This window comes from Dromaius novaehollandiae, chromosome 7 (assembly GCF_036370855.1).
Source record: "Dromaius novaehollandiae isolate bDroNov1 chromosome 7, bDroNov1.hap1, whole genome shotgun sequence".
NCBI lineage: Eukaryota > Metazoa > Chordata > Aves > Casuariiformes > Dromaiidae > Dromaius > Dromaius novaehollandiae.
In genome coordinates, this window is record NC_088104.1 from 16813142 (window position 1) to 16826459 (window position 13318).

Sequence of the window (13318 nt, forward strand, 5' to 3'; positions counted from 1 at the left end):
GGCAGACCCCAAAGCCAACCCAGAAACTAGAGCCATCACCCACGAAGACAACATGGCAGCAAAACCTGGGGCTTTCCACCTAAGACTTCCAGGCAAGAGCTCACTTCAGTATAGCAAGGCAGAAGAGAGCTGGGAGATGTCCTGGCAGATGTCCTGGCAGATGGGGTAAGGCAACCAATTTGGTGTCATACTCCCATCAACAAACTTACCTTAAATCATGAAGATCACATCACCCTAGGATCAGTAGCTATTAAAAAGCAAAGGTCTCGATTCCATCAATACATTGCACTCATTTGTTGCCAGGTCCTTACAACAGGCAGGCCCAGAGAGAGCTGTAAAAAGAATTTTATTTTGACATGGTACTCATTAAGGGAAAGGCCAAGAGATCCAGCATTGCCCTTTCCATCCCATCTGTTGTATTAACTCCCAGCTTTAATGGCATCTCAACAAACCAAACCTCTCTACTCAACTCTTTGAGGAGAGAGAAGTCTTGAATTGTTTCAGCTTCCTAAAATAAAAGAGGGAAGGGCAGGGGAAAAAAAAGGGAGAGAGAGAGAGAGAGAGAGAGAGAGAGAGAGAGAGAGAGAGACACCAACACAGGACTCAGGATGACACAAATTATATTTCTGAACATTGCCAAGAAACAAAATGGGACAAATCCATCTAGTGCTTGTCACTGGAACTGGGCATCACAGCTCTGAATACAGTGGGAATTGTTCAGCTTTGTTTAAACAAAACAAAAATTAAAATTAAAAACACCCAAAAAGCAAACATTTCTCAGGTCATTGTCATTAAACTCAGAGACTGAACTAACAGAAGGAAAAGAGATTGCCAATACATTGCCAAAATCATCTCAATTTGATTCAGTTAAAGAGAAGCAATAAGCCCAGGACTGCATCTGGCAAGTTTCACATAGTGACCCTCAATGTGCAACATAGACCAGGGAACAAGGGTAGCAGAATACACTGTAAAAACAGGGAAGGAATTATAGCCGTAAGACACATCAAAATATAAGCTCATACAGACCAGTCTTAACAGATGTAGTTTCTCCATTTAGTTTCACAAATAAAGTTTCTGAGATGACCTTTGAATAAGGAGAAAACCTCCAATTTTCAGCCTCCATGTGCCAGCCCCTGCACCAGCTACAGACCCCAACCTTCACAAGGGCTGATGGGCACAATCCACCCTGGGCCCCATGGGAGGACACCCCCCTTTGGCAGGAGTTTGCTGCTCAGAAATGCCTAAATGAAATGATGCAAACAGTGAGGTGTCGTTGCACCAGCCCCAGGTGTGAATGCACTGAGGTATCTGTGTGGCAAGAAACAGCCTCCCTTTGGCAGCCCAAAGAGGAGAAGCTTTTGCTTATTTTGCTGACATCAGCATTATCAAGCTGCAATGCACATTATTTGTTGTTCAACACAGGTTTGTGCATCTTCTAGTTTCACACTTCAGGCTGGTGGGAAGTGTGCTACATCACCATCATCCTCAGAGAGCATGGAGCACCTGGGAAGCAGGAGGAGCTGGAGAGCAGACCCAGATTCAGAAAGGCCTGGAGGCTACTGAAATCAAGAAGACTTTAGGCACCCTAATATCTATAGGGATTTTGCTCTCATATTTTATGGCATCAGATTCAGGGCGTCCTCTGCCAACTGCACCTCAAGGTCAGACTGAGTGGGGTCAACAGCCACATAAAGGGAGTAGAAGATGCTCCTGTGAGCCTAACTGGAAGATCTTAGCTCCTCTCAGCTCAAGATAGAGAGCACAGGGCAAGAGATATAGGAGCCTGCTCCTGCATCCCCAAAGCAGGCCACAAATGCCACAGGAGCCAAACAGTGGAGCAACAAAGGAAGTTAAGGGAATGCAGCACTGGGGCCACTACTGACCCAGACCATCCAGGGAATGGATGAAAAACTAGGCACTACACTGAAATACAATCTCTAGCCCCTCGTGGGCACAAGGCCTCAGTGTCATACTGTTCTTTCTTGCCTCAGCTAAGCAATATTGTATTTACTTCCCTGCACAGATGGGGCTTAAGGGATGTAACAGCCTGACCATTTGCTCTTCTACACTAGCAGGGATCGTCCCAGCTTTGGAGCTTTTGACTCAGCTCAGTTCCTACCCTATGATCTAAAGGCCTTAAAGCAGCTTCCTATCTTTTATCCACTCACATTTTCCAATGTCTGGTCACTTCTGAAGATGGGCCATTTGTAGCACACAAAAGGAGTGACCTTCCAGTGGATAAAATTCTTCCAGATTCAACAAAAATAGTGATAAAGGAGGGGCCAATGCTTGTTATGGCCAGCAGGCACCATTCAAGAAAGTACATGTGCAAAAGCCTCACTGACTTGTATGGCACTTAGAGCACCTGCTTCTTTATATTGCACAACTGCAGCTAAAATAACAGGAACCAAAGTGATGCTGAAGACCTGCCCTTGCTATGGACATACACACTGGATCCAGTCCTCACCACACTGTACAGGATAGCGCAGAATGGCCCAAGGATCTGCTCAGAAGAGATCAGGGAAGCTGCAGTCTGACAGGAGAGGGCTGTGACAAACTAGGTCCTAGAGAAAGGGCGCTGCTCTAGAAGCACACAGGCCCTTGCCTCTGGGGGATGGTTAACTTTTCCTAGAAAGGGCTGAGATGCTTCTGCTTCCTCTAGCATCAGAGGACATTCATCGTTTGGGGGAACAGACTGCACAGTGCCCAAAACATCCATGATAGAGGCCAAGAGCACTCAATCCCTCTGGCACAGAGCAGGAAAGATGTTTTACACAGGACAGGGATGCCTACATTATCGGCCATGTACATCTTGATTGCTCATATTTTATTTTCAGTCCTAAATAGAGAGGTTCTGGATCTCCCTTGAACCAAGAGATGGGGCAATCAAAGTATCATCCTAAAATGAAAAAGGTAATTTACCATCCTTCCATCCTCCCACAGCATCTACTTAAACTTGGGCCTTTCCCTTTCAAGAAGCTGCTGTGAAACTAAAAAAGTAGATACCCTGATTTCAGGTGTATGGAGCCCTGACAAGCTGCTCCAGGTCATAAAAGAGAGAATCCCTGTGACTTGGGGGTCTTTGCCTTGGCTACACTCTCTGGGGAGGAGGACAGGAAAGGGTACTGCATTTGTGAACTGGAAAACTGGAGCCGGTGGCTTCAAGGAGCTAGTCCAACTTTGTGATCTGTTTGCCACAATCCGAGCACCTGGAATGAAGCCTGAACAATCCTTTTTGCTACATGACCTTCACAGCCGAGAGCAAAGGTCGTAAAAGCAGATGGCTGAAGAATGCCCATACAAAGCAACACAGAGCAAGCAGGAGTCCCACCTGGAACGATGCATTCATCTTTAACCTGGGACCTCTTCCCCTAATTCTATGTAATAAAGATGTATTACTGATATTGTTAAGATAGAGAGAAAAAGGGAGAAAGAACAATGCCTTATTTCCTTCTGATCAATTGGGTAAATGATAATTCCCACTGAACAACAGGGTTAGGCTCAAACTGGAGAAGTGTCATAAATTTATGCTCATAAATCTGTGACCAAACTGAGACTGACAGAGCAAGAATGTCTTTCTAAGCCAGGCTACAAAACCAGTCAAGGGCAAAGGCTGACAAATGCTTTTACAGTTCACCCAGGAAAACAATCAAACAGGAGGATTATTAGATGGACAAATGCCAGATTTGCTGGGCCAGATACCCTGCAATCCTTGAAACGTGCAGTGTAACAGTCAGTGGAGCACAACTGGGCAACAAGCTTCTTTAGGTTCTCTTGCATATATAATGTATTCACCAAAAAGATGCAGTTTTGGGTTAACCGAAACTATTTGTCAGATTGGGGGGGGGGGGAGCAAAACCACTATTAAAATTAAAACTTTTTCTTTCAGCATTTTCAAAACAAAAGGTTTCACATTTTTCCTTCAAAACAACTTTTCATAGCCCAAGTATGCTTAAAGTCATAATGTTTTTAAAAAAGTGAAAAAGCAACTCTAAAAATGAAATGTTTCATTTTTGATTGAAACTATTTTTTTATGTTTTGATTTTTCCCTTTTTCATTTCCCTTAAAAAATGAAAAAAATTGTTTCAGGTCACCCTTACAATTTCAGGTCACCATTACAACTTTTTTTCCTCCAGATTTTTCAGTTTAGCCCGCAAACTGAAAAACCACTGGGGGCACAGCCTACTTGAAAGTTTACTGTCCCTCTGTCTACATGAATCAATCCTAAGCCAAAGTAAATGGGAAGTCTCTTTCACCAGGTAGTATCAACCAGAGTTGAGGTATTTAGCTGATGTAAAAATACTGAAAATCAGAGGAGCTGTGCCTGTTTACAATGGGCTGAACATGACCCAGGAGATGACAGATCTCCTGGCTCTAAATAAAAATCACCACCTACAAGCTTCCGGCTAAGCAATCTTACTCTCATATAAGGCAATTTATAAACTCAGAGTCCAATCCTGCACTTTCAGAATCTGAAATACACTTGCAACCACTTATTTGCAAGCAATGCAAGATCTAGGTAACCCACCCTACCTGCTCCAAGCAAGGTTTTCTGCAGGTTGGGCATGAGCAAATGTGGAGAGGTGCAATATCCTTCACACTAGTAATATTTGAGCATCATTCATGTGACCTGAAAACAGCATCCCTTTTGTGCAGAGTGTTACCACATCTGCAGGGACAATACAGTACTGGATAGTTGCTTTACAAGCTCAATAAAATGAAAAGGCCTTATAAGGATTTCTTTTAGGATAGTTATCTGGTTGAAACACAGCAGAAGACAACAACAACAAGAACAAAAAACCCACAATAAATTAGAAATCAGCACAGCTTTCTAAATGCTCTAGAACAATTACTTGCAAGACAAAAATCACAGCTCTCGTACTTAGAATCTTGTCTTTTTTTAAAAAACAATAATCCACAGGTTTTGCATAAAAATAAACATTTTAAGCCGAGAGCATTATGTTAATTGGATCAACCTGCTTTTTAATATATATATATTTCTATGTATATTTAAATGTATATTTTTTCTAAGATTATTCTTTAAAGGAGTAATTGGGGTCACAAATGCATAAAAATAGATATTTTGGAAAGAAAGAGTAATAATAAAGACAACCTTGGCAAAAAAAACAAAAAAACCCCAAAAAACACTAAACAGGGCAGTATTCGAAAGCAATAGCTCACCATACTATAACTTGGGGAGTCCAGTCCTTCTGTATTGTGAGCAATTACTCCTAAATACTATCTGGCTTTGTATTTTACACCACTGTTCCAAATTCCTGCAAGTCTATTTTAAAAAAATAGGGGGGGGGGGGATTTGGGCATACTGGACAGATTTTGATACCTGTTATATTGCTGTAAATACCAAGTACAGATAATTTCCCAAGTTGAAAGCAAGAGGAACTCCAGCAATCCTTGCATTTACGAGAATATAGCTTTGGATCAAAATCTGACACTTCCCTTTGAACCAAAATGGAAAAAAAAAAAAAAAAAGTAGTCTACTATTGCCCTACAATGTTTTTTTCTGTTGTCCTAGAAGTAATGAAAAGAGATCAGAAAAGGTGGGATTTTCAGTAGTGTGTGTCAGCATTCTCTGCATCTTTGACAAAAGCCAGCTCCTAACAGTTAGGAAGATTATTTCATAGAGTGATCCTGTCCCTCTGCAGCAGGAGGTAACCTCACTGTTAAAAATCCCTTCAAGGCAAAAAGATCGTGGGGATAAAAAAAGCCATAAAAAATGGTAATAGCCTGACCTGCTTGTCATCTGCATCAGTATTCAAGTAAAGTTTAAAGTACCTTTGTGGGAGTCTTGGAGGGTCAGAACCGGCTTATTTTAACAAGTGTAATATGCACTTTGAAATATCTGCTTGTTTAAAGGAAAAAAAAACCCTCAAAAACAAACAAGAGCAAAGGAAAGGTCTAGGAAAATTCTCAGCATCAGTATTAGACTGCAGAGTGTCTTCTTGACACTGACACTTTGATATTCTTGCCTTCCACTTCTAATGCATTAAAATACTATGAAGTCATACAGCCATTTCAAATGATTATTTTAAGAGTCCAGTTTTCTTGGAGGTTAACTTGATCACCAGCACAACACTGGAGAAATCTGATCTAATGATACTTTGCTTAAAGAATTCTTCAAAGGAAAATAAGAAATACAATTCCACAAATAACAATTCCAATTAAAAATACAGAAAGCAGATTGTTTTTTCTCAGTGTTTTTTCTTACATAGCCTTTCAGAAAAAAAATTTTCTTCCATTATCTCTTTCCTTAAAAGCACACTGTTGAACCAGCCAGATTTGATAACTATCCTCCGTCTACATGAATCTAAGCTTTTCTGAATCTGTTTATAGGGTTTGGGGGACAGGGGATTCTCTCTTCTAAATTTCAGAACTATCTAAAGTTTCAGCATCTGCTTGTTTTGTCTTGTTTCTCCTCTTCAATTTTTCAGTTCCTCTTAGCATTTCACAGGCAAACACTAGCTTGAAAATTTCAATTTCTGCACTTGGAAAAACTCTGGACTTAGCACAGCTTCACGCATTTCATCTCCTCCATGCCCTTCCCACATAGCTTCTTTTATCTTTAAATGTATAAAATCACAGTTTGTGTAACATTGTTTTAAAGAAAGAAAATAAAATACACACGCACCCACACACACACGTACATTGTATTGGTGAACACTATACACTAAATATTTCTTTTCAACAGCATAACAGATATTTTGGCCTACTGTAAATTGAACACGTGGGGAAGGCTGAATTTTTATGGTTGCCATGCAAGCCACCTTCAAGACAAAATGGATGAGCCCACCCAAGAGCAAACGGAGCTTCTACTCTCAAGTCATTAGACAAATATTGCCTTTCCAGGGATCACACTGACATCTCACCAATTTAGGCAATGCAGTATTTACAGAACCACACTGAGTTGCTTCTGTATCAGTCCTCTGAATTCAAATGCTGTTAAATCAAAGGTGGAAGAGGGTATTTGACTTGCCGTATTATTATTAATATGTATACATTTTAATAATGCTTTGAATTTCAATTTACTTCTAAAACCTTGCCCTTTGAGAACACACCCTTTAAGTTGACACTTTTATAGGCTTCTGTTCCTTTAAAATTCTCTTCTTTTCATTTTGCTGTTCTTTTTCAAACATCCACCAGAAAACTTGCTCTCTTCCAGCAGAAAATGTGGCTGGTGGGCTCAGGCTTTCACTGCACCCGCTCTGTGAAATTCTCTGGGAAAACCCCTCGGCATTGGTCAAGTTCCTTATGCTGGATCCAGTCAGACTCCTTCACGCCCATCAGCCATCCTTCATCCTGGGAGAAGACAGAGATCAGATACCGAGGGACAGATGAGAGCAGGGATTTTTCTTAGGGAGTGCAGGCCAAGGAGATGTCAAGACATATCAAAGCCATGCTCATAGTTGGCTTGGAAATGACCCAGGAAGGATTGGGGGTGGGGGGAACCCTCTGGGAAAGATTTCCTTTTGCTTTTAAACAGGGAGAAGGCTAAATCCCACAGGAGTCAGTACCAAAACTTCTATCTGATGCAGAGTGTCTGGGGACAGTAAGATATTGCAAATAATTAGCAAGACACATGTCAAAATTTATACCTGCTGAAGCAGGAGAAATTCTGCTAAGGAAAGTCCCTGGAGCTCTGGCAGGGGAATCACCTACCCTACCTACCACTAACTGAACCATCAGGGTCTAGCATTCTCCATTGTCAGAAAACAGATAGGCACTTCCACAGTGCAATTCATCTCTCTCATCTTGAGCATGGGTCTTTGAAACGGGTGAATCATCTCCTGGAAGTGCTCATTCCCTGCTCCTGTCAGGGCATCTGGATGACTAGCATTTTAGACAGCTGAAAGAGGCAAAAATGAGTCTTGCTTGCAATGCTAAAAACATGCCTATGAGAATGGGGAGCTGAGGAGCCCAACCCATCTCCCCAAAACCCTGTACACTGTTCAGTTTGATGCAGTATGTAGCTGGCAAACTACAGTCTGCCAGTCTGTGTTACACACAACGTCAGACTCAAGGTCTCTCATAAGATCCTCCCTAGCCACCAAATCTGTGGATCTATAAATCAGGATGAATTTTCACTGAAGCAAATAGAGTCCTGCCTGGTAGAACCTGCCTAAGAGGAAAATCAGACTTCCCACACTCTCCCTGTTCTCTGCAGTTTGTCCAGCACTGACATTTCTGCTCCATCTGAAGCACATGAGGGACAAAAGATACTCAAGGTGGGAAGGCTGCACTGTTTGTAGCTCAGGTGTGCATCTGCTCTATTCTCTGCATACCTTGGAGCTGCCACCAAGGAAGCATCCCATTAGCATGCAAAAGTGCCCACTCATGTGAGTCATTTGTAGTGGGGCAACCTATGGGTTAACATTGCAACATAAGGTGACAGAGCTACATGGAGGATCACTGCCTCCAAACATTGCAGCTTGCTCTGCATCCATCCCTCTGGGCAAAGCATGCATTAGGCTCATTTAGAGATATGTCATCACATTCAGCTACATAACTTGCCAGGACAGAAATGCTCAGACAACCAGATGCTCTAAGCTGTGGGAAATGGGACATGCATGTGTGCAATTCACACAATTGCTCTGACACTTCTCCTTTCCTGGAGCTGGCAGGAGTTACCTGTGAATTTGCCCAAGCCCAACGAATGCCTCACTTCAAACATGTCCTTTAAAAACATGCCTGCACAGCATCAGGAGCAATGCAGGCCTCATTAGGGGATAATCCATGAGGCATGTATGGCTTCTCATTCCCATTTTACAGCTTCTGCCCTCTTGTCCTGTCTTCTGCGCATTTGATGTGGCAGCAGCTCAGACCAGCCACTGCAGTCTGAGTTCCCTGCTCCTTGCAGGCAGTGCTGGGTGCCTGCAGGCTGAGTTAGCTCTTGGTGCTGCCTGAGATTTGAGCATTCAAGGGACATCATGGGAATGGTGTGAGACGGGAGCCCATCTGCAGCAGGCAGCTGCAGGGGCTGTGGTAGGACTGACACACCATCAATCAGGAAGACAAACAACTGGGTGGAAGACACTGGGCCCAAGTGTCTGGAAGGCAGCTTCCAGCTCACAGCACAGCAAGTGCAGAAGATCATCTATCTACATGTAGAATCTGTGTGATAGAGCATGCAATCCCCTCCCACCACATTCTGCTACAAAGGTCCACCTCAGCTCTAGGGATCAGAGACCAGGACCCAGATTCACCCTTGCCAATCTTGAACGGCCTCACTTGAAGCGTCATTAGAAGCATCGCTGCCCTCAACCCCTCCCAACAAGAGAGATGAATCTAGGCCTGGCTGATGCACCCACAAACTGGTACCTAAGCTGCAAGATGGAGACATGGTCACAGTCTATTACTCCGAGCTTCCTCCACTCACGTGCACAGTTCATGCACCTGTTAACAGCCAACATTTTCCAGCTGAATATGGTCAGGGTTAGGGAAAGGAGCTGGAGCACAGGATACACTGTTGGAGGGTTAGAGGGCTTCTGTGCAGCTACAGCATTGTGTTAGCAACACTCAGAGCTCACCCTCTGCAGCTTGGAGAGTCTCGAGTTCATGGCTGTTGCACCCACATCCAGCTAGAGTGCAAACATAGGGCATTGAAAAAAAACTCTGCTCAATAAATGCCATCTCCTACCACTGAAACTAGGAGAGCTCCCAGTCATTTCCCATCCAGGAAGATTTCTGTGAAGGAAGTGCTCACAAATCCTTGACCAGAATTGAGTCTCATTTCAGAGTCCCACTCAGTGAAGAGTCCTGTATCCAGAAGGAATCACTGCTTCTACCCCATACAACCCTTCCCCCTAGAGCATCTAGCTCCAAGGGAGTAGCCAGGACATTAACAGCTCCCATTTCACAAGCAGCACTAACATAATTCATAAAGTCAACAGCTAAGCCACAAAGAAGACCCACATCTTCTGTGGACAGTGACCTACATCACCTTCCTTTTACCCCGTGTAGAAACCAGATCTTGTCTGGGCTCAGCCAAACCCACAGATCTAGTGTCTTCTGAGTCAATTTGGAGAATTTCTTTCCTTTTCCAAACAAAAGCCTGGAGACTTAAGCCTGAATTTTTACAAAACTACACCTCCCTCAGCCAAAACAATGAAACTGCTGCAGCATCTATCAGTTGGAAGCCCTCAAACACAGCAAGCAGGGAGGATTTACTCAAGGCTTTTACAAACAGCTCAGATTAAAGAAAATCATTGCCAGCTAAATTCAGGTTAGAGCTGGAAAGGGAGATGGTTCTTTGGAGCTGAGCATCCTCCTCCAGCCTTTGGTTCTGCTGCCATCTCCCGGCCAAACACTCTCTTTTGGAAATAGGCACTGCTACACCAAGTGACAACGCCCACAGCAAGCTGCTTTCTTAGAGCTCCAGCGTTCCTCAGAGGAGAAAACATCGCCATATGCGGTGGGTCACTCCTACCAATGCGACAGTCCACGCTGCAGTGGTTGCAGAGGATGTTCATCAAGTTTAGGAACGCCAAGGAGGCTGTGTAAGGACTCTGCTGGGCTTCCTGATCAATGAAGCCATTAACTTGGCCCAAATGCCCTGATAAGGACAGGAAGCCCTGGCTATTTCAATGCTTCACATGAGATAACGTCTCCACTTTCCAATCACAAGCAGAGTGCTCCACTGTTGCAGGAAGCCAACCCCAAGCTCAAGGACAACCCGCCTCTCCAGCCAGCTCCCAGCCACAAACTGATGGCTCTGCACCCAGCCAGCAGACTGTTAGTGGAGAAAGAAGCAGCTCTGGAAATCCCCACCTGAGCTCACCCCAGCCCAGGTGTCCCCCACTCACCTGGTCCTCAGGGTTCTCAAATGGAATCACAAGCACAACATCCCCAGCCTTCAGCTGCAGCTCATCACTGTCAGTGGCTGTGTAATCATGCATGGCCTGGACCTAGGAGAAAAAGAGAGGAGCGCTCTCGTGAGGCCAGGTCTGTAATGCATAACACAGCTCTGCACTTACTTGATTCACAGGACAATTCAGGTTGGAAGGCACCTTGGAGGCCCTCTGATCCAACCTGCTGCTCAAGCCAGGGCAAGCTTAGATCACAAATGCCATCTTTTAGGGGAATAATCACTTCCCTCAAATTAGTATTAACATGCTTGTTAATACAGCCCAGTGTGCGATTGGCCTTTGCCAACAGGGCATCCTGGCGACTCTCTCACTCAACTTCTTATCCATCCTCCAGATCCTTCCTTAGAAGGGTAGAGTTCCCCTGCTATGGGTGTAAAACCTCATGGGGTGGAAAGCCTGTATTTACCTGAAAGCTGTCCTGTATTGTTTTTGCAGCTGGACTGCAAGAGTATTAGGGATTATAGCCTCCCAGCCCAGTCACAGCAAGCGGGAAGATGAAACATAAGTAAGAGTATCAGTTTGGAAAAGACTGTTCTCTGCAGTCTTGATTCAAAGGTCTCACATCAGAGGAATCTCCTGGGGGAAGAATCCTCAAGTGATCATATCCTGCCATGTTTTCTCTTTGGTATTGAGCCTAATTTATATCAACATCTGTATTACAGCTTCTCTACTTCAAACCACAGCTCTCCACTTTAAGACCTACAGTCTATAACACTGCCTGTAACCAATCTGAGTGTGCTGAGCCTCCTACTGTTCCCCACAGTTTTGCTACTCTTTTTTTTTTTGTTAGCATATCCCTGAAAAAGCAATGTGTGGATATAACTGAAACAGAATAAAAGCATTCCTACAGCAGTTTAAACAAACAGAAAATGAGACTGTCATCTCCCACTTTCAGGACACAATGACTCTCTATTATCTTGCTGCCATATTTCATAACTCATGTTAAATTTGTGGCTTACCGTCACTCAGCATCACTTCTTCCTCCACATCTTCGAAACAAGTTGCAAGTGGTCTACTGCATATTCAGAATCCCCACCACGCTTCCCTGTTTAATCTTATATTTTTCCCTTTTCATCCTGACTTTCTAATCCCACACAACATGAAATCCTGTCCTTATGGTGTTTCCAACTCATCATTTATTCCTGCTGGCAAAGTTTCATTTGCTACTTGCCTCAAAGAGCTTAACCTTTCCAGTTTGGAGCCCAAATTCCCATCTACCACCCAGAGTCTGTGACTGATACCAGCACTCTGGAGATCAGAAATAGCTGCAGAAGAGAGAAGGAGGGGTTGTGTTTTACATCACAGCCACATATCTGTATTACAATGCTTTTACAGTGTCTTTTGAAACATCTGGAACTGAATAAAGCTAGGGGCATGTTGCTGGAGAGGATGGTACACTTCTCCTTCAACTTTCTTTTGTCCCTTCAGTGTGGCCCCCATGACCATGCTGAGCAAAAATAATTAATTTGTTACAGGGAAGGATCACGAGCCCTGCCAGCACACACTCACCTTGAAAAGAAACCCCGGGGGCATGTCAGCTCTTTCAGAGGAAGCGCCTCCTTCCACGGTGCCATTGACAGTAGCAGGGAAAGTTTCCACAACAACAGCAGGCAGAGAGCTCTGGTATTGGGCAGGAGCCAGGGAAGGAAAAAAGCACAGCTGAGAAAGGAGACTCCAAAATGGCACCTCCTACTCCCACTCTGAAGGATCCGCACTAAAGACTATTCTGGACCCCAAGCCCATTCTAGGTGTCAGTGGGTTTTCCCAGCACACTAGTCAGTGACAAAAACACCCCAAATCACAGCAGAGGTGGTAGTGAGAAAAGGCAGAATTAGTGACTGGTGTCTTCCTTTGCTTTAAGCTGCAGTAGAGCAGAGAGGATTTTAAGGGGTTTCCTGGGACCGTACTACCCAGCATTTCCCATTCACAGCCGTCACCACGCAGTTCTTGTAGAGCCTCTGTAGAACAGACAAGTCACATGTGACAGCCTGCAGAAACCAAGCAGCAACAAGATGAGACTTATTCCAGTCCCTCTAAAAGGGTGGCAGTCTCAGAAACAGCAAAGAAGCCTGGAGATTCAGAGCGTACCAGCAGAGCCCAGAGGACAGGGCAGATAAAGTGGCAGGCAAAGAGGAACCCAGCAGACAGCATAAGCCTAACACAGCACCTATGGGCTGGCTTTAGGATAGGGGTGAAGGGACAGTTTCCTTATTAGATCTTCCTGCAGAGCTTCCCCCTAAGCATCAAACAGATCCTGCCTTCAATGTGCACAATAAAACACCAGGGCAGAGTCTGGCCTCTGAATAAAAGGATTGTAACTGCTGCAGTGGCAGCGATGTGTTTTTCCAAGCACTCGCACATCTCTCTTTCCAGCCCAGTCTCCTGCATGTCTGCTGTACCACAAAGCGATGTGATAAGAAAGAAGGGACTGCACTCCT

The 13318-nt window shown here is 44.1% G+C and overlaps 1 protein-coding gene across 7 annotated transcripts in view; it reads right to left on the bottom strand.

Moving 5' to 3' along the window:
* Positions 1–603: 603 nt before the first annotated feature.
* BIN1 (bridging integrator 1) overlaps positions 604–13318 on the bottom strand; it is a 107297-nt gene continuing 94582 nt past the window's right edge. For all 7 annotated transcript variants that reach the window (XM_026095624.2, XM_026095606.2, XM_026095587.2 and 4 more), the window contains 3 exons: positions 12390–12500; positions 10818–10919; positions 604–7314 (listed from right to left, as the gene is read on the bottom strand). In XM_026095624.2, the coding sequence (XP_025951409.1) occupies positions 7207–7314; positions 10818–10919; positions 12390–12500 (321 nt within the window). In that variant the 3' untranslated portion in view covers positions 604–7206. The remainder of the gene's footprint in view (positions 7315–10817; positions 10920–12389; positions 12501–13318) is intronic.